This window comes from Meles meles, chromosome 13 (genome assembly GCF_922984935.1).
Source record: "Meles meles chromosome 13, mMelMel3.1 paternal haplotype, whole genome shotgun sequence".
Taxonomy (NCBI): Eukaryota; Metazoa; Chordata; class Mammalia; order Carnivora; family Mustelidae; genus Meles; species Meles meles.
This window is the reverse complement of record NC_060078.1, coordinates 75,715,398-75,737,463: the sequence shown is the minus strand read 5'-3', so window position 1 is coordinate 75,737,463 and position 22,066 is coordinate 75,715,398. Positions and strand designations below refer to the sequence as shown.

Below are 22,066 nucleotides of genomic sequence, written 5' to 3'. Positions count from 1 at the left end.
CGCGAAGACCCAGTAAATCCGGCGGGCGTAAGAAAAACACCACGCAAACGGGGGCCCGTGCCGCAGCGAACGCCAGAGGGTTTGGTGCGCATCTTCAGGAGCAGGCCAGATTCCGGTCGCCCTGGTAACCAGACACAGAACGCGCGTGCGCAAACTCCCTTGTCACGTGGGGCCGGCCCGGGGGCGGGACCGACGCCTGCTCTACAGACCTGGGGCCCCTCCCCTCTCAGTGCGGGTCCAGCCGAGGCAGGCCAAACCTCTGCCCTTTTGCGTGGGGGTGACTTACAGCTCCTGCCCCTTTTTGCTTTGCTTTCTCCTGGCTCATTCCTCTCACCACGTGCCCTCCTGGCCGCTCCCCCAGCTGCCCTTTCCAACAGCCTGTTGGAAGTTGCTGTAAAATGTCGTGAGGGGCGCGGCTGCTTTACGGCTGCCTCTCCCAGGCTAGAGCCCGGGAGCGCCCACCGCCGTCAGCCCTGTCTGTAAGAGTCGGCCCGGCGGAGACGGAGAGACCCGGCGCCCAGCTCCCCTCTCCGCCGCGCCTGTGCCGGCCCCCGGCGATGTGAACTCGAGGAGGCTGCGGTGCCCCCTGGCCCGGGGTTGAGACGGGCGGCAGGTGCCTGTGAGGCGGGCGGGTGCTGGGGGCCTGCAGGATGGAGGAAAGCATGGAAGAGGAGGAGTGGGGCAGCTACGTGGCGATGATGGACGACCAGAACCACAACAACTGGGAGGCCGCGGTGGACGGCTTCCGGCAGCCCCCGCCGCCGCCGCCGCCGCCGCCGCCCCCCTCGTCGATTCCAGCCCCTGCGCGAGAGCCGCCAGGGGGTCAGCTGCTGGCGGTGCCCGCGGCCTCGGTGGACAGGAAAGGCCCTAAGGAGGGGCTCTCGATGGGGCCGCCGCCACCGCCGGAGGCCAATGGGGTGATCATGATGTTGAAGAGCTGCGACACGGCCGCCGCTGTGGCCAAGGCGGCCCCCGCCCCCACCCCCAGCTCCACCATCAACATCAACACCTCCACCTCCAAGTTCTGTGAGTCCAGCCTCTCCCCAGCAGCCTTGGCTTTCCTCCTCCCCACCCGGACGTCGAATCCACCCTTCTCGGCCAGCCCCGCTTCCTTTGTTTCAGGCCTGGGTCTCTCCTCTCCTCCCCGCCTCCCTCCCCACCCCCCCCTCATTTGGTGTCTGCGGCCTGCGCCGGAGCGGCCCTGGCTTCTTGTGTTACCTGGCCTAGAGGAGCAGCCGGGTGCGCACACAGCCCCAAGTTCTCCTCCAAACGCGATCTTTATCACAGCTGGCTGGCTCGCAACGTTAAGAAGCTCTTTTCTTCTCCGTTCCCCCATTGAAGTTTCGGCCTCAAACGTGAGGAGAAAATAAGGCCGTCGGTTTCGTTAGGGAGAGGTTTTTTGTTTTTTGTTTTTTTTTCCTTTTGGTGACCAGATCGAAATCTGGCAATTGTGTTCTTGTGCTTTTACCTAGTCTGCGTTAAACAACTCAGGAATTAGAAAGTTGACCAATATCTGCACCTCGTTCTTTCCCTTCTAAAGTGTCCACGTTCTGCGTTGTGATAGAGAAATGTATGAGTTGTTGGATAACACCAGTGCGTTGGGAGCGACCTCCGTTTTGAAGCAAATAACGTATAAAATAACTTTTCAAAGCTTACATTCATAATAAGCCGTTTACTGTGTCCAAGTCCAAGATTATGTTGAATATTGAACTTTATGTTAGTGATCTGTCTTGCGTTAATGCTCAGTTTCGAGCAGAAAGATTGAAGACCAAAATCTTTTGTAATTTTTGGCCCTTAACCAGGAGGTATGGTTCCGTAGCTAGGGAAAATAAATGCTTTTGCTTTGAGTGGGTTTTTTTGGAAGTGGTGGCAGTGGTGAAAAGTGACCATGGCAGCCAGATTTTACTCTCCTATTAATAACTGCAGGTTTTGAATAGCATCTGGTAAAGCAACTGGAGATTTCATTTCTAGTTACTAATTTTACCAAGCGGTACCAGTAATTGTCCAATTAGCTGTGCAGAGGAAATATCTGCCTTGGTTCAGATATACAATTACAGCCTTACACTTCTATTTTTTTGGTGGGGACAAGCACATAATCTAATTTATTTGCCTTCAAGATAAAGCTTTCCTCAAGGACATTCATGTGTAGGTATAATTGGTAATTGGATCTGATTTTTTTTTTTTTTTTGTATCTTGCATATGTGAGAATAATATATATATAGTTTGTGTACTGAAGTCTATAGTGAAACCAGGCTTTGAACACAGTGGCTGGCTGACTTACCTAAATTCTGACCGAAGCTTGTTTTAATGCTAACAGGGTTCATTTGAAGAGTTCAGAAAATACCATCAAGTTAAGAGCAGAAACCAGTGAAATTAGGAACAAAAGATTTGCTGAACCGAAAGATTGTTCTTTGAAGATTAATAAGATAGACTTCTGATAAGATCAAGAAAAAAGATGCAAATATAATTAAGGGGAAAATGGGAAATAACTACAAGTATGAGAATTTTAAAAAAGGATTTTATGAAAAAAAGAATTTCATGAACTATAGGCTAATATGAGAGCCTAGATGAAAGGTATAAATTCTTAGAAAAATACGAACAAAGTTGGTATCAGAAGAAACGGGTAACTTGAGCTTAATATTTAACAAACTGAAGTGGTAAAGACCTCCCCTTTCAGAAATTGTGGTGAGATCGGTGAGATGCATTGAATTTTAAATAATAATTTGTTTTTACAAGTTGTTCTGGGACATAGGGAAATAAAAAGATGGCTAGATCAATTTATAAGGTTAGTGTTAGTGAAATCTTGATTTTAAACCTAGATAAGGACAGTATGAGAAAGTTACAGATCTGTGTCAGTTATTAGCATAGATATGAAAATCCTACTTCATGTCTGTGTTAAAGAAATTATGATCTGTGGAGTTTAAGAATGTGGATGTGATTCAACATCTGTTTACTGTTAATGTAATTTATCACATTAAGAGACTCAAGGAGAAAAATCTTGATTCTCTTGATACCATAAAAGTATTTGATAAGATCCAACAACTATACATGATAAAAACTCTTAGCAAGTTTGGAATATGAGATAACTGATTAAGGTCATTACCAAAAACCTACAGCAAATAATAATACTTAATGGAGAAATTTTAGATACATTCATTTTAAGATTATTAACAATGATGCCTTCTATCACTGTTTTTTAACATGGTAAAAAAAAGTCCTGGCTAACATTACAAAGGGAAAAAAAAAGAAATATAAGGATATGAAGGGAAGCGTAAGAACTAATTATTTGCAGATATTGTCATTTACCTGGACGAACCATTAGAATCCAGAGAAACTATTAGAACTAGTAAGAGTTTAGCATGGTTACTGGATTGAAGATCAAACTATAAGAATTAGTAGCATTTACTACATTAGCTATAACCAACTAGGAAGGGTAATCAAAAGTAAATATTGTAAAAAATAAAAACATCAAAACTGTAAAGTCTCTAGGAATTAACACAAGCACACTTAAGAATTTTAAGAAGAGAACTTTAAAACTTCAATAAAGAACTAGAAGAGGACCTAAGGAGAAACTTTCCATGTTCTTGGGATATATTTATTATTATGAGTGTCAGTTTTCTCCATTTTAATCTGTAAATTCGATTAAACTACCATCAGCATTCCAGTTGGTCTTACAAACTCAGTAACCTAAATCTAAAAATTCGTATGGCAGATGGGATAGTTTGTGAATAGCTAAAGCAATATTAAATATTTGTGTTGGTGGAGCTTGGTTTATCAGAAATTAAGATACTGTTTCAAGGCTATAGTAATAAAAACTGTAGTGTAAGTACATGAGCAGAAAAATAGACTTGGGGAACAAATTAGAGAGGCGAGACTTACCCATATGTGTTCAGGAACTTAAGAGTGGCCCCATAAATCACTGGAGAAAGAGTCATTTTAGGAAGAGTGGCTCACTATATGGAGGAAAAAAACAAACCTTATGCTATAGACAGGATGGGTTATGAAAAATTAAAAAGACTAAATGTGAGAGAAATTATTAATATAAGAATTCTTGAAGAAGCACTTCCTTAAGAGATAAGGAAGGACTCGCAAAGCTTCAGCAATTTATGAAAGTAAAAAACTAATGACTTCGATTATGTAAAAATTAAAGATTTTCATTCAGTGAAAGACAAGAATGAGAGAAGGTATTTGCAGTACCCCAAATTGATAAGGGATTAATATGTGGATCAGACAAGGAGCCACACATCAGGAGAGGGCAGCAACCTCTAGAAAATTAGTCAAAGGTTATTAATAAGTAGGTTGCAGAATAGTAAATCTTAACATGCATAGAAAGAGGTATTTGCAATTATTAAATAATCAGAGACAGGCAAATTAAGAGAGTAATAATGTCTTTTCCCACCTGCTAGGTTGGCAAAAAGTAGAAAGCTGGGTGGCACCAAGTGCAGGTGGGGATACAGGATTTGCTGGTTGAACCAACAATATATGGACCTGTGAGGTGTCCAGATGCCCACAGTCTCTGTGGACCAAGTAATGAAAGATAGCTGGAGTGTTGACGAAGCACTGAGCTATGACAGTCAAAGTGTGTTTCTGGACTGTAAGGTGAAAACAGCTTCTAGTGGTATGTTTTTGGAATAGGTTAAAAAAAAAAAAAGCATTTCTTAGCTAGATGGATGCATACGAGGTGCCAGGGATTGTGTTGATTTGTCCCAGTAGAGAGTATATCTGGAGCAGCTACAGTTGGAGTCTCTACTTCATTTGCTTTACTGTAATCCACAGTCATTGGCTAAGATCCAAGTCCTCTGCACTGGCCCTGTAGGCTAGTGAAACAGAATGTCTTTCTAACAGTCCCCATCCTGCCATCTTTTAAGTCTTTGGAGTTGGTATTATCCTCTCCAGTTTCCACAGAGATGTACATTTGCTTTGGATTTATTATTTTGTTAGGAAGGAGCACATCTAGGGGATTTTACTTGGCCCCCCTGCCCCCCCGGCCCCCACTTAGCCCTTCTTATGCTGTAAACCCTTACTCCACAGTTTAGGGAGACTTTAACTGTGTTCAAGAACATGGGGTGGGTCCATGGAGTCACTGGGTCCACTGTAAGATGGAGCAAAGCCAAAACCCTTCTTTCTCCATATGCCTTCACAGCTGTTGATCTGACTGGTTTACCACAGTGATGTTCTGGTCCGTAAGGGTTAGCATGGGCTTAGAGCCAGTGTTGAGTAACCCCTAAAAAGCCCGGGTGATTCTCTTTCCCACATACACTGTCTCCTTAAGAAAAGCTGCATGTTCTCTCGGAAAGGCTAGGAGGAAGACTCCAAGTATTCTCTTGATGCAATTTTGTAGGGTCCTTCCTCAGTGGAACCCACTGTCTCCTTTTCTCTAGGGGCTCTAAGTTTTTGAACAAGCTCAGCCGGTGTATTAGGTGACATGCCATAATTCTTACATTGTGGCCACTTAAGTCAGGCCTCAGTTTAATATACCTAGAGTTTTTTTGTTTTTGTTTTCCTTTTTTCTTCTCATCACATGTATTGCCCATCTGTTTTTCCTTAGGACACCATGGTTAGCCACCACCAGAGATCCAAAACATTCTGATGACAGATCTGGTCCTCTTGCCTATTATAACTATGCCTGTTTTATATCTGAGGATTAAGTGCTTCTACTTATCCTTTGTCACTCTGGGAACCCACTATCCCGTTGAAATCAGGGAGCCCCTGTAGTGGCAGTATTGATCATCTTGAACCCAGAACTACAAAGGACAGCCACCACAGCAGTTTTCAAGGAAATCAGTACATCCTTCACCAATACATTTAATTCCTTTAGAAAGGGTCTTCTTGGAGAACATTTAAGAGTGTGTGTGTGTGTGTGTTGGATGTGATAAAAGCACTCAAACATTCTGCATAAGTCTGGATTGATTCATTCTACATACTAAGGAATATCTGTTGTTCCAACCTCCTCTTCCCTCCCTCTTCTTCTTCTTTCTCCTCCTTCCTCTTTTTCCTTTTTGTCCATTTCCTTCTTTCTCATACACCTTTTCTCCTTTCTCCTCCATTTATATTCAGTGCATTGTACCCATTTGAGGCATAAAATTTTATCTTGAGCAAGCTAAAGGTTAGCCTGTTACTGTTATTACTGGATGGTGGCAGAAGCAGGAGACTCCTGGATCAGAGAAAGAAATATGTTATTCATGGCACAGCAAATAGTTTGAAAGTAAGTGTATTTGTATAGGGTGCCTTTCCCCAGGTCTCCCAGAGGCAATACAGCATGGCCAAGATGGATGCTCCCTCACTGGGTTTGTGTTGCAGCTGAAGAATATTGAACTTGGGGAATCCACTGCTTTTATAGAAAGCAGTAAGCGAGCTTGCTCTTTGTTTAGGGGAAGGCATTACCTCATCTTTCAAGGTTACCAGCTATAGGATGGCTCAAGTTCAAGAGCAATTGGTCTGGGCCTTGCAGTCTTAACACACTCAGCAAGACATGTAGAAGTGCAAGAAGCCCAAGGAAGACTCTCTCCAACAGTAACCACTAAATCAATCAATAGAACACGTTTACCACTGAGATACTTTTTATGCTTCTTTGCTTTTAGTACTCCTGCCCCTAGCCCTCTGCTTTCTGTTACTAGATTTTACTGATAAATGGTATCATCTATATTATTTTATGCTTGGCTTCTTCACCTTGTTTTTGAGATTCCTACATGTTCTTGCATATTACTACTTTTTAGGGCAGAGTTCTGTTTTGGAGGGGTTACCACAAATTGTTTATCTGTTCATATGTTGGTAATCATTTGGGTTGTCTCCAGTCTCGGTTATGAATAAAGCTGTTTTGAATCATCATGTAGGTTTTGTGTAGACATAGGTTTTCATACAAATACCTGTAAGTGGAACTGCTTGGTCATATATTGGTGGTATATTTTACTTTATGAGAAACTGCCAATCTGTTTTTCAGAATAGTTGTATCATTGTATATTTCCATTAGGAATGTGTAAAAGTTCCAGTGCTCAACATACTTACTGATACTTTTTTTTTTTTTTAAGATTTTATTTATTTATTTGACAGAGAGAGATCACAAGCAGGCAGAGAGACAGGCTGAGAGAGAGGGGGAAGCAGGCTCCCTGTTGAGCAGAGAACCCGATGTGGGGCTCGATCCCAGGACCCTGAGATCATGACCTGAGCTGAAGGCAGAGGCTTAAGCTGCTGAGCCACCCAGGCACCCCCTTACTGATATTTATACTGGATATTTCTCATTTTTGGTATTGTAAGGTTTGTTTTAATTTTAGCCACTTTAGAGGAAGAATAGTAATTGTGGTTTTATTTTGCATTTCCTTTTTACACATGCTATTGGCTTTTTCGTGTGCTTATTGCCTTTTAACGTAATTTTGTTTGTAGAATCTATTTAAGTTTTTCTTGGGTTGTTTGTCTTATTGCAAGGCTTCATTATTAATTTTAGATACATATTCTGTGGGATAATATGTATAGTGAATGTTATATCTGTGACAATGTCCTGTGAAGAACAGAAGTTTTAGGTTTTGATGGAGTCTGACATCAGTTTTTCTTCTATGGTTTGTACTTTTTTTATCCTAAGAAATACTTTCCTTCTTCACGGTCAGGGAGAATTTTTTGCCTGTATTTTATTTTAGAAATCTTATGGTTTTAGCTTTTATGTTTAGGTCTATGTGATCTAAGTTATGAGTTGAACCTGTGTGTAGTATGACGTAAGGATTGAATTTTTTTTTTCTTTTATATGGATATCCAGTTATTTCAGCACCATTTATTGAAAAGATTATCCTTTCCTCACTGAGTCACTTGGGCAACTTTTTTTTTTTTTTAAAGGTCTTATTTATTTATTTGACAGAGATCACAAGTAGGCAGAGAGGCAGGCAGAGAGAGGTTGGAAGCAGGCTTCCCTGCCCTGATGTGGGGCTGGATCCCAGGACCCTGAGATCATGACCTGAGCCGAAGGCAGAGGCTTAACCCGCAGAGCACCCAGGTGCTCCTACTTGGCAACTTTGTTGAAAAATAACTGACTATATATGTGGAGATCTAAATTCCATTAATCTGTTCTTCGGTGTATCATATTTAGGATCGTTCCATCTTCTTAATGAATTGGTTGCTTGATCATTGTAGAATATCTTTATTTATCTTTGGTAATAGTCCTTACTCTGAAGGCTGCCTTTTTTTTTTTTTTTTAATAAAACATTCCTGTTTTATTATTATTTGCACAATATATCTTTTCCTATTTTATTTTAACATATCTGTGTATTTAAAGTGCATTTCTTGTGTATAGTATATGGTTTTGTTTTGCTTTTCTAAGTCTATTCTGACAACCTCTGCCATTTATTTATTTATTTTTAAAGATTTTATTTATTCATTTGACAGAGACACAGCGAGAGAGGGAACATAAGCAGAGGGAGTGGGAGAGGGAGAGGGAGAAGCATTGCTGAGCAGGGAGCCTGATGCAGGGCTCAATCCCAGGACCCCGGGATCATGACCCAAGCTGAAGGCAGATGCTTAATGACTGAGACACTGAGGCACCCCACCTTTGCTTTTTCTTTCTCTTTTTAAAAGATTATATTCATTTTGAGAGAGCGTGCATGCATGCACACGAGTTGGGGGAGGGGCAGAGGCAGAGGGAGAGAGAAAATCTCAAGTAGGCTCCATACATAGTATGGAGCCTGACATGGAGTTTGATCGCATGACCCTGAGATCATGACCTGAGCCGAAATCAAGGGTTGAATGCTTAACCAGCTGAACCACTCAGGTGTCCCAATCTCTGCCTTTTAATTGGAGCATTTAGACCATTTACATTTAATGTAATTAACAACGTGGTAGGGTTTAAATCCACTGTCTTCTGATTTATTTTGTCTTTGTCCCTTCTGCTTTTTTCTTTTTCTTAAATTGCCTCTTCCATCTTCTTTTTGATTATTTTCATGATTCATGTTTGTCTTCAGTTTGGCTTATTAGCATGCCTTTTTTTTTCTTTTTTAGTGCTTATTTTAGTATTTACTATATGAAAATTAAGCGTATCACAATGTACCTTCAAGTATTGACCACTTCACATATAATGTAACAATCTTATATCAGTATACTTCATTTCTCTCTCCTGTCCTTTATGCTGCATTGCCATTGTCATAATGGTAGTTCTAAGTATAACAAGCATCAAATATACAGTTATTAGCATTGCTTAAAATATCCATTTATCTTTTAAAAAAGTTGAGGTGAAATTCATGTAACATAAAATTCATCATTTTAAAGTGAACCATTTGGTGGCATTTAGTACATTCAGTGTTGTGCAACAATCCCTTTATCTGGTTCCAAAGCATTTTCATCACCATAAAATAACATATGGTACCTGTTAAGCAGTTACTCTCTATTCCTGCCTCCCCCTGCCTCTGGCGTCCAGCAACTTGCTTTCTGTCCCTATGGATACACCTATTCTGGATATTCATATGGACGGAATCATGTGTGAAATTTGTCTTAAGTAATCAAAAACTGGAAAATAATTCTTTTTCTGTTTACTCAGAGAGTTACTGTTTGTCACTCTTTATTCCTTTGTTTAGACCTTATTTTTCTTCTGTCTTGAGAATGTACATTGATATTTCTTATAGTATACTCCTTTTGGCCTTGAATTTATTCAGCTTTTATTTGCTTGCAAAAATATTTTACCTTCCTTTTTTTTTTTTTTAAAGATTTTATTTATTTATTTGGCAGAGAGAGATCACAAGTAGGCAGAGAGGCAGGCAGAGAGAGAGAGAGAGAGAAGAGAGAGGGAAGCAGGCTCCCTGCTGAGCAGAGAGCCCGATGCAGGACTCCATCCCAGGACCCTGAGATCATAACCTGAGCCAAAGGCAGCGGCTTAACCCACTGAGCCACCCAGGCGCCCTTTTACCTTCATTTTCTGAGGATATTTTTGCTGGATATAGAATTCTAGATGGGCAGTCTTTGTTTTGTTTTTTTTTTCAACACTTTAAAGATGCTTTTCCATTGTCTTCTGGCATGCCTTTCTTCTTATAATACATGTCCATATAGTCTTATCTTTGTTCCTCTCTATAGCTTGTCCTATTTTTCAGGCTGCTCTGAGGATTTTCATTTATGGATTAAGTCTTCAGCAGTTTGATTGTTATGTTTCTTGGGGTAGGGTTTTCTTTATGTTTATTCTTTTTATTGTCCGTTGAGCTTCTTGGATTTGTAAGTTTTTAGAATTTGTCAAATTTAGAGCATTATTGTTCATCATATGTATAATAAATTATAGTTAATATGTCATTGTATAATTACCTCAATACATGTTCATAATTATGTAATTGTAACAATACTATAATTATATATAATTAAAAAAAATTTACCACTCACCTCTTAGTTACTAATGTGTTAGACCACTTATTATTGTACCTTAAATCACTAAGGTTCTGTTCATTATCTTTTTCAGTTTTTTTCCCCTCTCCCTGTGCCTCAGTTCAGTTACTTTCCATTGCTATGTCTTCCTTGATACGTAATCTTCTCTGTTAATCTTGCTTTTATTCAGGAGGAGTTCCAGCTGTTTTTAATGTAGGCTCTCATTGAGTCCAGGTTTCAGTCAGTTACCTGAGCAAACTGTTACCTCAGTTCCTTGAGGTAGTACAGTAAATAATCTTTAGTAAGTGTATTCCTTTTGATAAGTCTTATCTAAACGTGTTTCATTCTTATTCAGTAACCCTAGAATCTGATCCTACCTGCATTCTCTAGGTTTCTGTCAACAACGTGTTAAAGTCTTTGAAGTCTTAAAGTCTTCTGAAGTCTATAGTTTTTTTGGAATGGAAGCTGACTCCTGTTGGTTTGAATTTGGTATTTGTTCCCCTAGGAAATGTGATTTGGTTGGAAGTTTAGGGTCAGTGAGGGCTGCTTGCAGGTAAGGTGTGAGGAAATCTTATGACAGAGTCTTAGGTAAAGACTAATCTCATGTTGTGGAGGAAGGGTACTTCTTAGGTAGGAAAAGCTCAGTGACTTTTGTGAGGTCAGGGTTCCCAGATGATCAGACTCCACCAAGCTGGTCCCATTTCAGGTCTCAAGGTCCTACTGTTCTATAGTCAGTATCCTTTCACTTAAAAGACTTATCTAAGCTTTGAATTATTTTTGTATGGTAATTGTTTAACTTGCACAATCATTCTGTTTCTGATTTTTGGGCTGTGTCCCCGCTGTGCTTATAAGAACTAAGAGATTCTTTTATTTTTATTTCTTAAATTTTTTTTTTAAAGATTTATTTATTTATTTGACAGAGAGAGAGAGAGAGATCACAAATAGGCCCCGGGGGTGAGGGGGAAGCAGGCTTCCCACCGAGCAGAGAGCTCGACACAGGGCTCAATCCCAGAACCTTGGGATCATGACCTGAGCCGAAGGCAGAGGCTTTAATCCACTGAGCCACCCTGGTGCCCCTAAGAGATTCTTTTAATGACAGTCATGGATGCTCTTTAGGCTTTGTTCATTGAGCTAATCATTTTCTCAAAGTTTTCACCTGTTAACAGAATCAGCCCACTTCATAGTCTTCGTTTCTCATTTCCATCATAACTGCCAGAACAGTCTGCCATGTTGTTTCCTCAAGAAGAACTTTATTCCGAGTCAGTACAGGTGATAATTTGGGTACCTCTTTGCTGCTTCCTGCCGTGTCCTACTGCATTGTGTTATCTGATGTTGGCACTGTCATCATTGCCTCTAAATCCAACTAGATTGGAAAACCAAAGCCAGCTTCCTGGCTTTAGAGAATGTGCCCTGTCACTACTTCGGGATTTTATTGATTATAGTTCAGTGCAAGAAACCACTCTAGATACCCAAAGCAAGAAGATACTTAATACTGGAAATTAGGTCCTCTAAACATTGTTGAAAGGTTGGAGGTGAAGTCAGTGAGGCTCCTCCATTCAAGCTGAGGGCAGGCTTCCGCCGCTGCTGCGCCACCATCAGCCTGTGTCGTCGTAGCTGTGTCGCTCACCTCTGAAGTGGATCACCAGACACCGGTGCTTGGAGTTTTTTAACTTTACTTGGCAGAATCACAAGCCATAATAATACACTTTGTCTTACTTTGACCTTCCAAATTCCACTCAAATGCGTCTCATTGGTGGAATCTAATTTGGGAAGTGTAATTAGTTCAGCTTTCCATTCTACATTGGTTAGCTTTCTCTAAGCCCCAAATAACCCCCAAATCTCAGGAGCTTATGGAACAACATAGGTTTACTCTTGTTCATGTTATATTCATGGCTTACAATTGCCTGTGGCTTCTCACGTGTCATCTCATTCTCAAGAGCAGCTCTTTTCAGGGTCCTGTCACTCTTGGCAGAGGCAAACAGAAGAGAGTGGACAGAAGCAGTAAATGGCTTTTAAAGCTTTTGCTCAGATGTAGCACATGTTACAGCTGCTCATATTGCAAATATATTAAACAATAGAATGGTTTCCTGTCACGATGGGTTGAGGATGGAGGCAGGTGGGACTAGGGTATGAGGATAAAGAGCAATGAGTGGATAGAGACAGGGAGGGTTTGTGTGTGGGGGCGGGGGGGGGGGGGGAATCTTGCATTAACTGATACTGTGCCATGATCTCCAGAAAATTATTAACCCAGTGCACCGAAAGTTTCTCTTCAGATGAACAAAGGTTTCATGGGATTTTTAATTGAATTCCACGAAATTACTCTGTTTTTTAAAATTAATGATTAAAAAAGGTGTTAAAGTTGACTTTTGAATTAAATGAAAGTGTTAACTGATTTTAGTAAATCCTGCCCTTTACATCTGCCAGTTTCCAGATTGGCTGATCCTTTTACAAGTGTATCAGTTAATGCATTCAGGTCTTAAAATATGCACTGTTTATAGCATCTGTGGTTGTTATTTGGTATCTTCTTGCCTTCCAGCTTAGTGGAGTTGTGCTGCAGTAAGTGACACTATGATATTGATTGATGGGCTGAATTTCAGGGTCTCATTGGGAATCTTGTCTTGCCGTTTTTTGACATGTTATTGTACAAAGTGACGTTAGTGAAGCTTTAAGAGAAAGCTATTGTAATGTTTATATAAGGCTCAGTCCCAAATCCCTAAAGGGAATGAATGCTGCTTATTTTTTCTTTAAACTGTAACTTTGAGCTGTAGGCCATATGTAATCACATGGTAAACTGTTAAATACCATATAAAAATTATTGTGGATAGCCTTTTGTAACATGTCTTAGCAGGACAAACTGGCCTTCTGTTTTTCTCTTTTATAGTCTTTCTGTTTTATAGTCATTTGGCTATTAACCTCTATAGATAGAGTTATAGATCCCATAATTTGTAGTTGCAGTTATGTTGACCAGACATCTGAATGGTATTTTATCCCACAGATATTTATTTAGGGTTTTTTGTATGCCAGGGTAATACTTTAGACTCTGGTGATGAGACAGAGTTTAGTGTAGGAGATGATGAGAGATAATTATGATATGATTAAGTGCTGTAGTAAAGCAGTGTAAGTACATGGTAGAGGAAGAAGAGAATCTTTATGAAAATGAATGAAAGCTGTTCAGAAGAGGGGCCCCTGGGTGGCGTAGTGGGTCGGGCCTCGGGCTCTTAGTTTCAGTTCTGGTCACGACTGCGGGGTGGTGGGATCGGGCCCTAAGTCCAGCTCTGTGCAGAGTCTCCTGGGGTTTCTGTCTCCCTCTGGCCCACTCTGCACTCTCACTCTCTTCTCTGTCTCTTTCAAATAAATAAATATGAAGAAAAAATAAGTTTGTCAGGAGGATTGAGGAGGTGGGATTGGGTTCAAAGAAACTTCCTTTACAGAGGGGGTATTCTGTGCCTAACACCCAGAGCTGACATTGTTGGAACACAGAGTATGCAGACCGAGTGGTGCAAATTAAACACAGATAGAAAGGTGTGTAGTGAGGGACATGCCATGTTAGGGGCAGGATTTTCTTTTGTAGGAATAGGAGCCCCTGAAGGGTATTAGGGGAGCTACCTTGGCAAATATGTCTTATTTTGTTAATTTAGATTGGAAAGGATCGTGAATGGAAGCCTGGAGACAAGTTAGGGGGTTGCAGTTGTTGTAATCCAGACAAGAGATATGACCTGAATAAACAAAGCTTTGGAAGAGATCATATCTCAGATTTTGGAAATATTTGGGACCAGGGTCTACAAAATTTGTGGGTGAAGGAGGGAGGATACAGATCTGGGAGGAGTATAGGGGTGTGTGTGTGTGTGTGTGTGTGTGTGTGTGTGTGTGTGTGTCTTTTTTAAGGTCTACGGAATAGTAATGTAGAGAGGTCTAGCGGGCAGTTGGTGAACTCTGAGCTTTCTCATTCCCCATGACTTATTGGAAATACTGAAACAAAAATGTCTTCTCATTAGATTTTTTCTCTTTCTGAGGGTTTGAAATTTACCAAACTCTTTGGCCTTAAAACAACACAAAACTTTGTTTGTTTGTTTTTAAATACAGGTTTATAATTTATAAACTCAAACTGTATGAAAAGATACATAATGAAAATCAGTGGTTCCCTCCCCTGCCCTTTACCATTCCTGGACCTATAACCCAGAGTCAGTCACTTAGCATTCATTTAGCTGAGTTCATTTAGCTGTTTCTTCTAGTATTTATCCACACACTTCAGTGTGTTAATGTTGTTATTGCTTGATTTATCACTTTTATATGATCAGTTGACTTCCAGTTAGTAATACGAGGTTTTAGTTCTCTTATACCTCTACCTGCCTTACCTCTTCAGTTCTTTTAATATCATAAATTTTTTTCATTTAATAAACCATCTTTACATTATGACTCTGTAAATATTCACCAGAAGGCCAGAAGTGCATTCAGATTCTGTTTTCTTTCACGTAGGTCTTTGTTATTAGTTGCTTTGTTTCTACTTACATCATTTTTGTTAAACTTATTTTTAAAACCTCAGTGGCTTCATCAGATCCACCATTTATCTGTCACTGGTGTTTAAAAATGTCCAGTTAGGGGCGCCTGGATGGTTCAGTGGGTTAAGCCTCTACCTTCAGCTCAGGTCATGATCTCTCTCTGCTCAGCAGGGAGCCTGTTCTCTGGCTGCCCCCCCGCCACACACACACTCCGCATCCCCTGCCTCTCTGCCTGCTTGTGATCTCTTTCTCTGTCAAATAAATAAATAAAATCTTTTAAAAAAATGCCCAGTTAATCTGCATTTTCTTTTTGTCTTGAAGTTGTTAATCTTTTGCTCTTTATTCCTTAGGGCCACTACACGGTTGCCTTGCAGGGGCTTCCCAGATAGTTGGAATGATTGTTACTTGATGTCTTCCTTTTTATTGTTTTCCCGTGTGTGTGTGTGTGTGTGTGTGTGTGTGTGTGTGTGTGTAGAACATACCTTCTAGTAGCTTCCTGAGAAAATGTTAGTATATTATAAAGTTTCAGGTTTCTCTTTCTAAAAATTTTGCCTTCACCAATTGACAGTTTGGGTATAGAATTATTAAGTAAAGACTTTTCCTTGGAATTTTTTAAGTGTTGCTTCATTGACTTTAAGCTTGCAGTATTACACTGCAGACTTCAGGTGCCATTTAAATTTCTGTTCTTTTGTATGTGGCCTTTTTTCCCCTTGAAAAAATTTCTGGGGTATTTTCTTAAATTAATGTGTCAATACTTTTATGCCTTTACATCTTTTTCTATTCCTTTTTTCTGGAATGATTAGTAGTCAGATGTTGAGTTTCCTGTTTTTGTCTTCTGTCCACCACTTTTTGCTATATCCTCTTAATGTTTGGGGAGACTTTCTTAATATTTTCTGGATTTTTTAAACAGGTGCTATATTTTTATTTTAAGAGCATTTGGATTGCTTTTTCATGGCAGTGACTTTGATTTTTGTCTTAACCTCTTTAAGGATAATAATTACAGGGTTTTTTCAAATTTTTAAAGTTCTCTTAATTATATTTTTTTAAACAGATTTTTTTTTTTTAAAGATTTTATTTATTTATTTGACAGAGAGAGAGATCACAGGTAGGCAGAGAGGCAGGCAGAGAGAGAGGAGGAAGCAGGTTCCCCGCGGAGCAGAGAGCCCGATGCGGGGCTCGATCCCAGGACCCCGAGACCATGACCCGAGCCGAAGGCAGCGGCCCAATCCACTGAGCCACCCAGGCAGAGAGATCACATGTAGGCAAAGAGGCAGGCAGAGACAGAGAGGAAAGCAGGCTCCCTCCTCTGCAGAGAGCCCAATGCGGGGCTCAATCCCAGGACCCTGAGATCATAACCAGAGCCGAAGGCAGAGGCTTAACCCCTTGAGCCACAGAGACCCATTGTCTTTTTTTTTTTTTTTTTTTTTTTTAGTTTTGTTTTGATTTCTTGTGTCTGAGACTTTCTGCAAATCTTGGTGATCCATAGCTGTCTATTTATATATAAAACTGAAAAGGCTAATGGTGTAGTTCTGTGTTTACAAGGGACCTTACCAAGTGTAAGTGTTGGCCTTTACTTTAGGCTAATTAGATGCAAAGCTGCTATTTTGTTGGGCAACTGTCAGATATTAGTATGTGAGTATCCTTTCTCTGGCTCTGTTCCTTTTTTTTTTTTTTTTTAATTTTTTTTAGAAGATTTTATTTATTTATTTGACAGAGGGAGAGAGATCACAAATAGGCAGAGCAGAAGGCAGAGAGAGGGGGGAAAGCAGGTTCTCTGCTCAGCAGGGCTGGGGCTGGATCCCAGGACCCTGAGATCATGACCTGAGCCAAAGGCAGAGGCTTAACCCACCAAGGCACCCAGGCGCCCCTCTCTTCCTTTTTCTAAAGGAGGATCTTCCATCTTGGGGGAATGGTGAGGTACTAGTTAAGTGGAACAGGAAGTAAAGTACATTTCTCCTGATCCATGATATTCTAGAATTTATGAGAAGGAGCAGGATTAGATGTTTGAGTGTTTCTTATGTTGACTTTTGGCTTTTACTTAATCCATCGGCCCTGAACTTCATACAGACATGCTTGTGCGTGTGCCCCTACCCGCTTCATGTATCTTTGTCTCAGAGTCCCAGGCTTGTATCTTTCAGTTTCTATACAGATTCCCTTTTCTTTTTACTGTTTTGTCTACAGATTTGCAGCCGATCTTCACCTCTCCCCTCCCTACCCCTATTCTCTGCCTCTAACCCACACTCATTGTATCCTGTCTTCAAGCCCTGAACTTCTCTGGATCCTGCAGGGCTAGATTAGCTCACTTACTGGTGTTTCCAACTCAGCACAAACTGCCTTGTACTACTATTTCAGTTAAACTTTCCTGGTTTTAAATGTCATGGAGAGATTGACTTGTAGGAAATCAACAACAGACTTTTTTAAAACTACAGCAGACCTACACTTAGAATGATTTACACCTATGTATTCAGTTGAGCAGATACTTTCTTTTTTTTTTTTTTTAAGATTTTATTTATTTGACAGACAGAGATCACAAGTAGGCAGAGAGGCAGGCAGAGAGAGAGGGGGAAGCAGGTTTGCCGCTGAGCAGACAGCCTGATGCGGGGCTCGATCCCAGGACCCTGAGATCATGACCTGAGCTGAAGGCAGAGGCTTAACCCACTGAGCCACCCAGGCGCCCCAGCAGATACTTTCTATATGAAAATTAGATTTTGGATTAGTTGGAGTTAGAACTATAATAGATGATACCCCTCGACTTTTTCATATGTACTGTCATAGCATGTTCACTTTGTCTCAGGTGTGATGCTGTAATTGTAGAATAATAGCGCTCCTAAAGGTGTATAGATCTCAGTCTTGCTGTAGGCCCCAGCAGCTGGTTTTCTGAGACAGTAGTGATGGATGTTTGTACCATTACGTTTTGTGAAATTGAGAAATGTGTGGATTTTTAAGCAGTAGAACAGTAATGAAATGCATTTCTTACATAATTTTTATAGTGTTTCGAGGAAAGAAACGTGATATTTGAAGTAAGACAAAGCAGGTTATATAGTTTCACATAGTATGTTACAAGCCTTTGTGGACTAAAATGTTTTCCTTTTGGGGAGAATAGGATAGGATGTGGTGGGAAGCACAGAATCCGTAAACAATGAGTTAATAAGGACTTACATGAGATTATAATAAGATATTAGTGTTACCTAATTGTTTATGTGGATGTAACTTCATTTTTACATGGAATGATTTTTTTTTCAGGTTTTATTTCTTTATTAGGGAGCACAAGTGGGGTGAGGGGTGGAGGGAGAAGCAGACTTCTTGTTGCCACTGTGTGTCCATCCATCAGTAAAAATCTAGGAAACTTGTGTTGTCCAAAAGATTACCACTTGGTAGAATGCTCCATTCTCTACAGCATGTGGGGCTTGATTCCAGGACCCTGGGATCGTGACCTGAGCTGAAGGCAGACTCCCAACTGACTGAGCCATCCAGGTGCCACCATGGAATGATTTCTTAATGATCAATCACAATAGACATTTTATACTGTCCATAGCATTTAATTGAATTTAATTGAATTAAACCACAAATTCTAAACTTTCTAAACAAACCAATACCTGAAGCATGCAGCTTTGAAAAGGTTTTTGCCTACTTTAGAAACAGTTGCTTTGTTAGGACTTAACATTGGCTGCCGTCCTCTATTGGCAAATGGAAATCCATCTGAAGAGTAGGTTTTTTTTTTTCTCTCCTAATAAGGAAAAGGATATTTAAAGTACTCGGTAACTTATTTTTAATTTTTTTTTTAATCGCTAATTCTCTTAGGAACAACTAAGTATTACTATCTCTTGTCAGTATTAAGTTATTTTTCTTTTGAGAGAAATAACTCGATTTTTTTTTTAAGTTCATACCCCATTTATTTACTGGAATATACTAACTTGTTCTGATTCAGATTCTCCTGTTGCTTTTCTTCATTCCCAGAGGCTTCCCCCATCCCCTAGACTTTGTTCTTGGCCTTCAGCTTCTTTCTGTCCATTATTTGAAAGCATTGTCATCCCCTTGTGCTAGAGAGAAAAGAGCATTCTACCAGGTGGTAATCTTTTGGACAACACAAGTTTCCTAGATTTTTACTGATGGATGGACACACAACGGCAATAAGTCATAATTTTTTTTCTGAGATCACATAGACCAGCCAGAGTTAAATAGAAAACCCAGAGCTTTTTTCCTAGTACATTCTTTCACCTTATCTAGTTGTAATTAATTATAGTTAATCTAAAAAGTCATTGCTTTTGAGGGGCGCCTGGGTGGCTCAGTGGGTTAAAGCCTCTGCTTTTGGCTCAGGTCATGGTCCCAGGGTCCTGGGATCGAGCCGGGCATCGGGCTCTCTGCTCCGCGGGGAGCCTGCTTCCTCCTCTCTCTCTGCCTGCCACTCTGCGTACTTGTGATCTCTATCTATCAAATTAAAAAAAAAAAAAAAGTCATTGCTTTTGAAACAATTTGGCCTCTTAAATTTGGCTTGATCATTTAATTCATAATTGCCTTTGCTGTATTCTTAAGGAGTCAATTCTGAATGAAGGCGATGTTCTTGGTGGGAGAAAAGGGATGTGGAAGAGTAGAATGTTAAGGAGTCTTTGATATGAAAACAGTTCCTAGTTGTTCCTTTAAAAATTTTCTTTGATGTGGGGTACCTGGGTGGCTCAGCTGGTTAAGTGACTGCCTTTGGCTCAGGTCATGATCCCGGAGTCCCGAGATCGAGTCCCGCATTGGGCTCCCAGCTCCATGGGGAGTCTGCTTCTCCCTCTGACCTTCTCCCCTCTCATGCTCTCTCTCACTCTCTCTCTCAAATGGATAAATAAAATCTTTAAAAAAAATTTTTTTTTCTTTGATGCTTTGCACCTTTATTTGACTGTCCAAGATGTTCGGGACAAAGCATGTGCTAGCAGTTGAGAACAGAACACACCTGTGGCCTGGCTGTCCTGTGGCTCTCAGACTTCAGCAGGTGTAAGAATCCTCTGGAGGGGTTTGGTAAACAGATTCCTGTATTGTGAGTCACTCCCTGCTCCTCCCCAAGTTTCTGATTCAGTAGTTTTGGGTTAGGGCCTGGCATTTGGCATTACAGCAAGTTTCCAGGTGATGCTGATGCTGTTCTGGGTATCCTCATACTTTGAGAACCACTGATCTAAGGTAATGAGAGGTCTTTGCAGTAGACTAAGTATGAATTAATAATACCTGATATGATTTCTGAATATATCTTCCTCTTATAAACAAAGAAATAACAAAGAAATTCAAAGGAAGTAGTAGAGCTTCAAAGCCTGGTTTACGTCAGCCTTTGTGAAATAAAATATACTTTAAGCTTTAATTCTAGAATGACTAATAAGTAGTATGCCGTCAGCTGTTTTTATAGTAAGGACTTATTTTGACTTTCATTGACTTAATTTATTTCACATATGTTATTGAGTACTTAACCATGTGCTAGGCACTGTTTGGAGTTGGGGCTCTAGTAGTAAATTTCTCCTCCTGGGGCTTATGTGTTATTTGCGGGAGATCAATAATAAATGTCAAGTTTTGATAAATTACTTGAATTACTTGAATAAAAAAGTATGAGAGTTGAACATATTAGCTCCTATATTAACTCCTGGTATAAGTTATATATTTCTAATAGTTTCTTATTTATTAGTAACCTGCTAATATTTCTTGAACCTTAGATTTCAACTATTCCATGTGTTTTAGACTTTTCAGTTTATTTTAGTAAAGGTCAGTTAAACAACTCTCTCAGTAAGGGTTAGACTGCATGAATTTGTTATCTTACGTGTTCCTAGTTTTAAGTCTTGTGGCCAGCACTAGGGTTTTTACATATTTTGAACTTCACTGTCTCCAGAGGGCACTGCATGCTTCAGTTCTTTGAAGTGGTCATTGCTTTACTCATCTGGGTTCCTGGCCTAGGCTTGTTGGCTTTTGAGTTTTGTAGCACCTTCTTTCAACTGTCTGAAAAGAAGTGCATTATTTTCAGCTGGAAAATCTAACCTAGATAGAATTTAGTATTATTTTTTAAGCTTTTATTTATTTGAGAGAGGGAGAACGAGCCGTGGAGAAGGCAGAGGGAGAGAGAAGCAGACTTCCTACTGAGCAGGGGAGCCCTATGTGGGGCTTGATCCCAGGACCCTGGGATTATGACCTGAGCCGCAGGCAGATGCCTAATGAACTGAGCCACCCAGGTGCCCCCCAAAGTTACTAATTTAATGGTAATTTCTTTTTTGTTTAGTTCCCATACTTTGTATTTCTTTTCGGCAGTCTGTACTTTCTTGTGGACAAAGTTAAAAGTGATTGACTGCAAGAAGATCTAGTTTTAAAATTGAGGACTACACACCACACACATTCACAGACATGCTTTGTATATATGTGTATATATTTTTCAATCAGGGGTGGATTGAGATTAGCAGGGAAATAACAAATACCTTAAAGTTTTTTGGGTTGTTAATTTAAGTGTTGCCTGCAGATTATGACTGCAGGTATGAAAAACCTTCCTAATCTTTGGCTGAGAGTATATACCAATGTTTGTTCCTTCTTCGGACTACCTCTAGTTCCTCTGCTACTGGTCCGTATTCTGTTCTTTTACTACAATGGTGAAGATTGGCTGGTTTCCTAGAAGAAAGTTATATTAGCTAATATCTTAGTCCATTCAAGCTGTTATAACATGTCAGAGGCTGAGTGGCTTATAAACAGCAGAAACGTATTTTTCATAGCTCTGGAGGCTGGGAAGTCCAAGGTGAAGGCGCTGGCAAATTCAGTCTGGCAAGGGCCTGCTTCGTGGTTCTTGTAGACTGTCTTCTTGCTGTGTCTTTACATGGCATAAGGGGCAAGGAAGCTCTCCGGGGGCATTAACTCCCTTTATGAGGATCTCTCTCTCATGATCTAATCACATCCCAAAGGCCCCACCCAGTACCATCACACTGGAGGTTGAGATTTCACTATACGAATTTTGGAGGAAGGGACACAAATATTCAGTCTACTACAATAGCTATCATTTAAGGTTAACTGAATTGGCTACTTACTTCTTTCTCATGCAAAATATATGTAGAAATAGATTTTTATTGTATTTGTATTTGGAAATGTAGAGTGGAAATAGATACGACTTTTTTTGATATGGAAATAGGCTTTAAGATCTTCCGTGATCATGGGTTTTTCATTTTGGTTTTAAATTTTCTTTTTAAAGATATGTAAAAGCAGAACATTAAAACAAAAACATGCCACATGAAAGACACTTGAGA

The 22,066-nt window shown here is 40.2% G+C and overlaps 1 protein-coding gene across 1 annotated transcript in view; it reads left to right on the top strand.

The window, feature by feature from the left end:
- Positions 1 to 252: 252 nt before the first annotated feature.
- The window catches only part of CACUL1 (CDK2 associated cullin domain 1), a 77,383-nt gene continuing 55,569 nt past the window's right edge, over positions 253 to 22,066 (top strand). Inside the window, exon 1 of the mRNA XM_046026723.1 lies at positions 253 to 1,026. Within this exon, the coding sequence (XP_045882679.1) occupies positions 651 to 1,026 (376 nt within the window). The 5' untranslated portion in view covers positions 253 to 650. The remainder of the gene's footprint in view (positions 1,027 to 22,066) is intronic.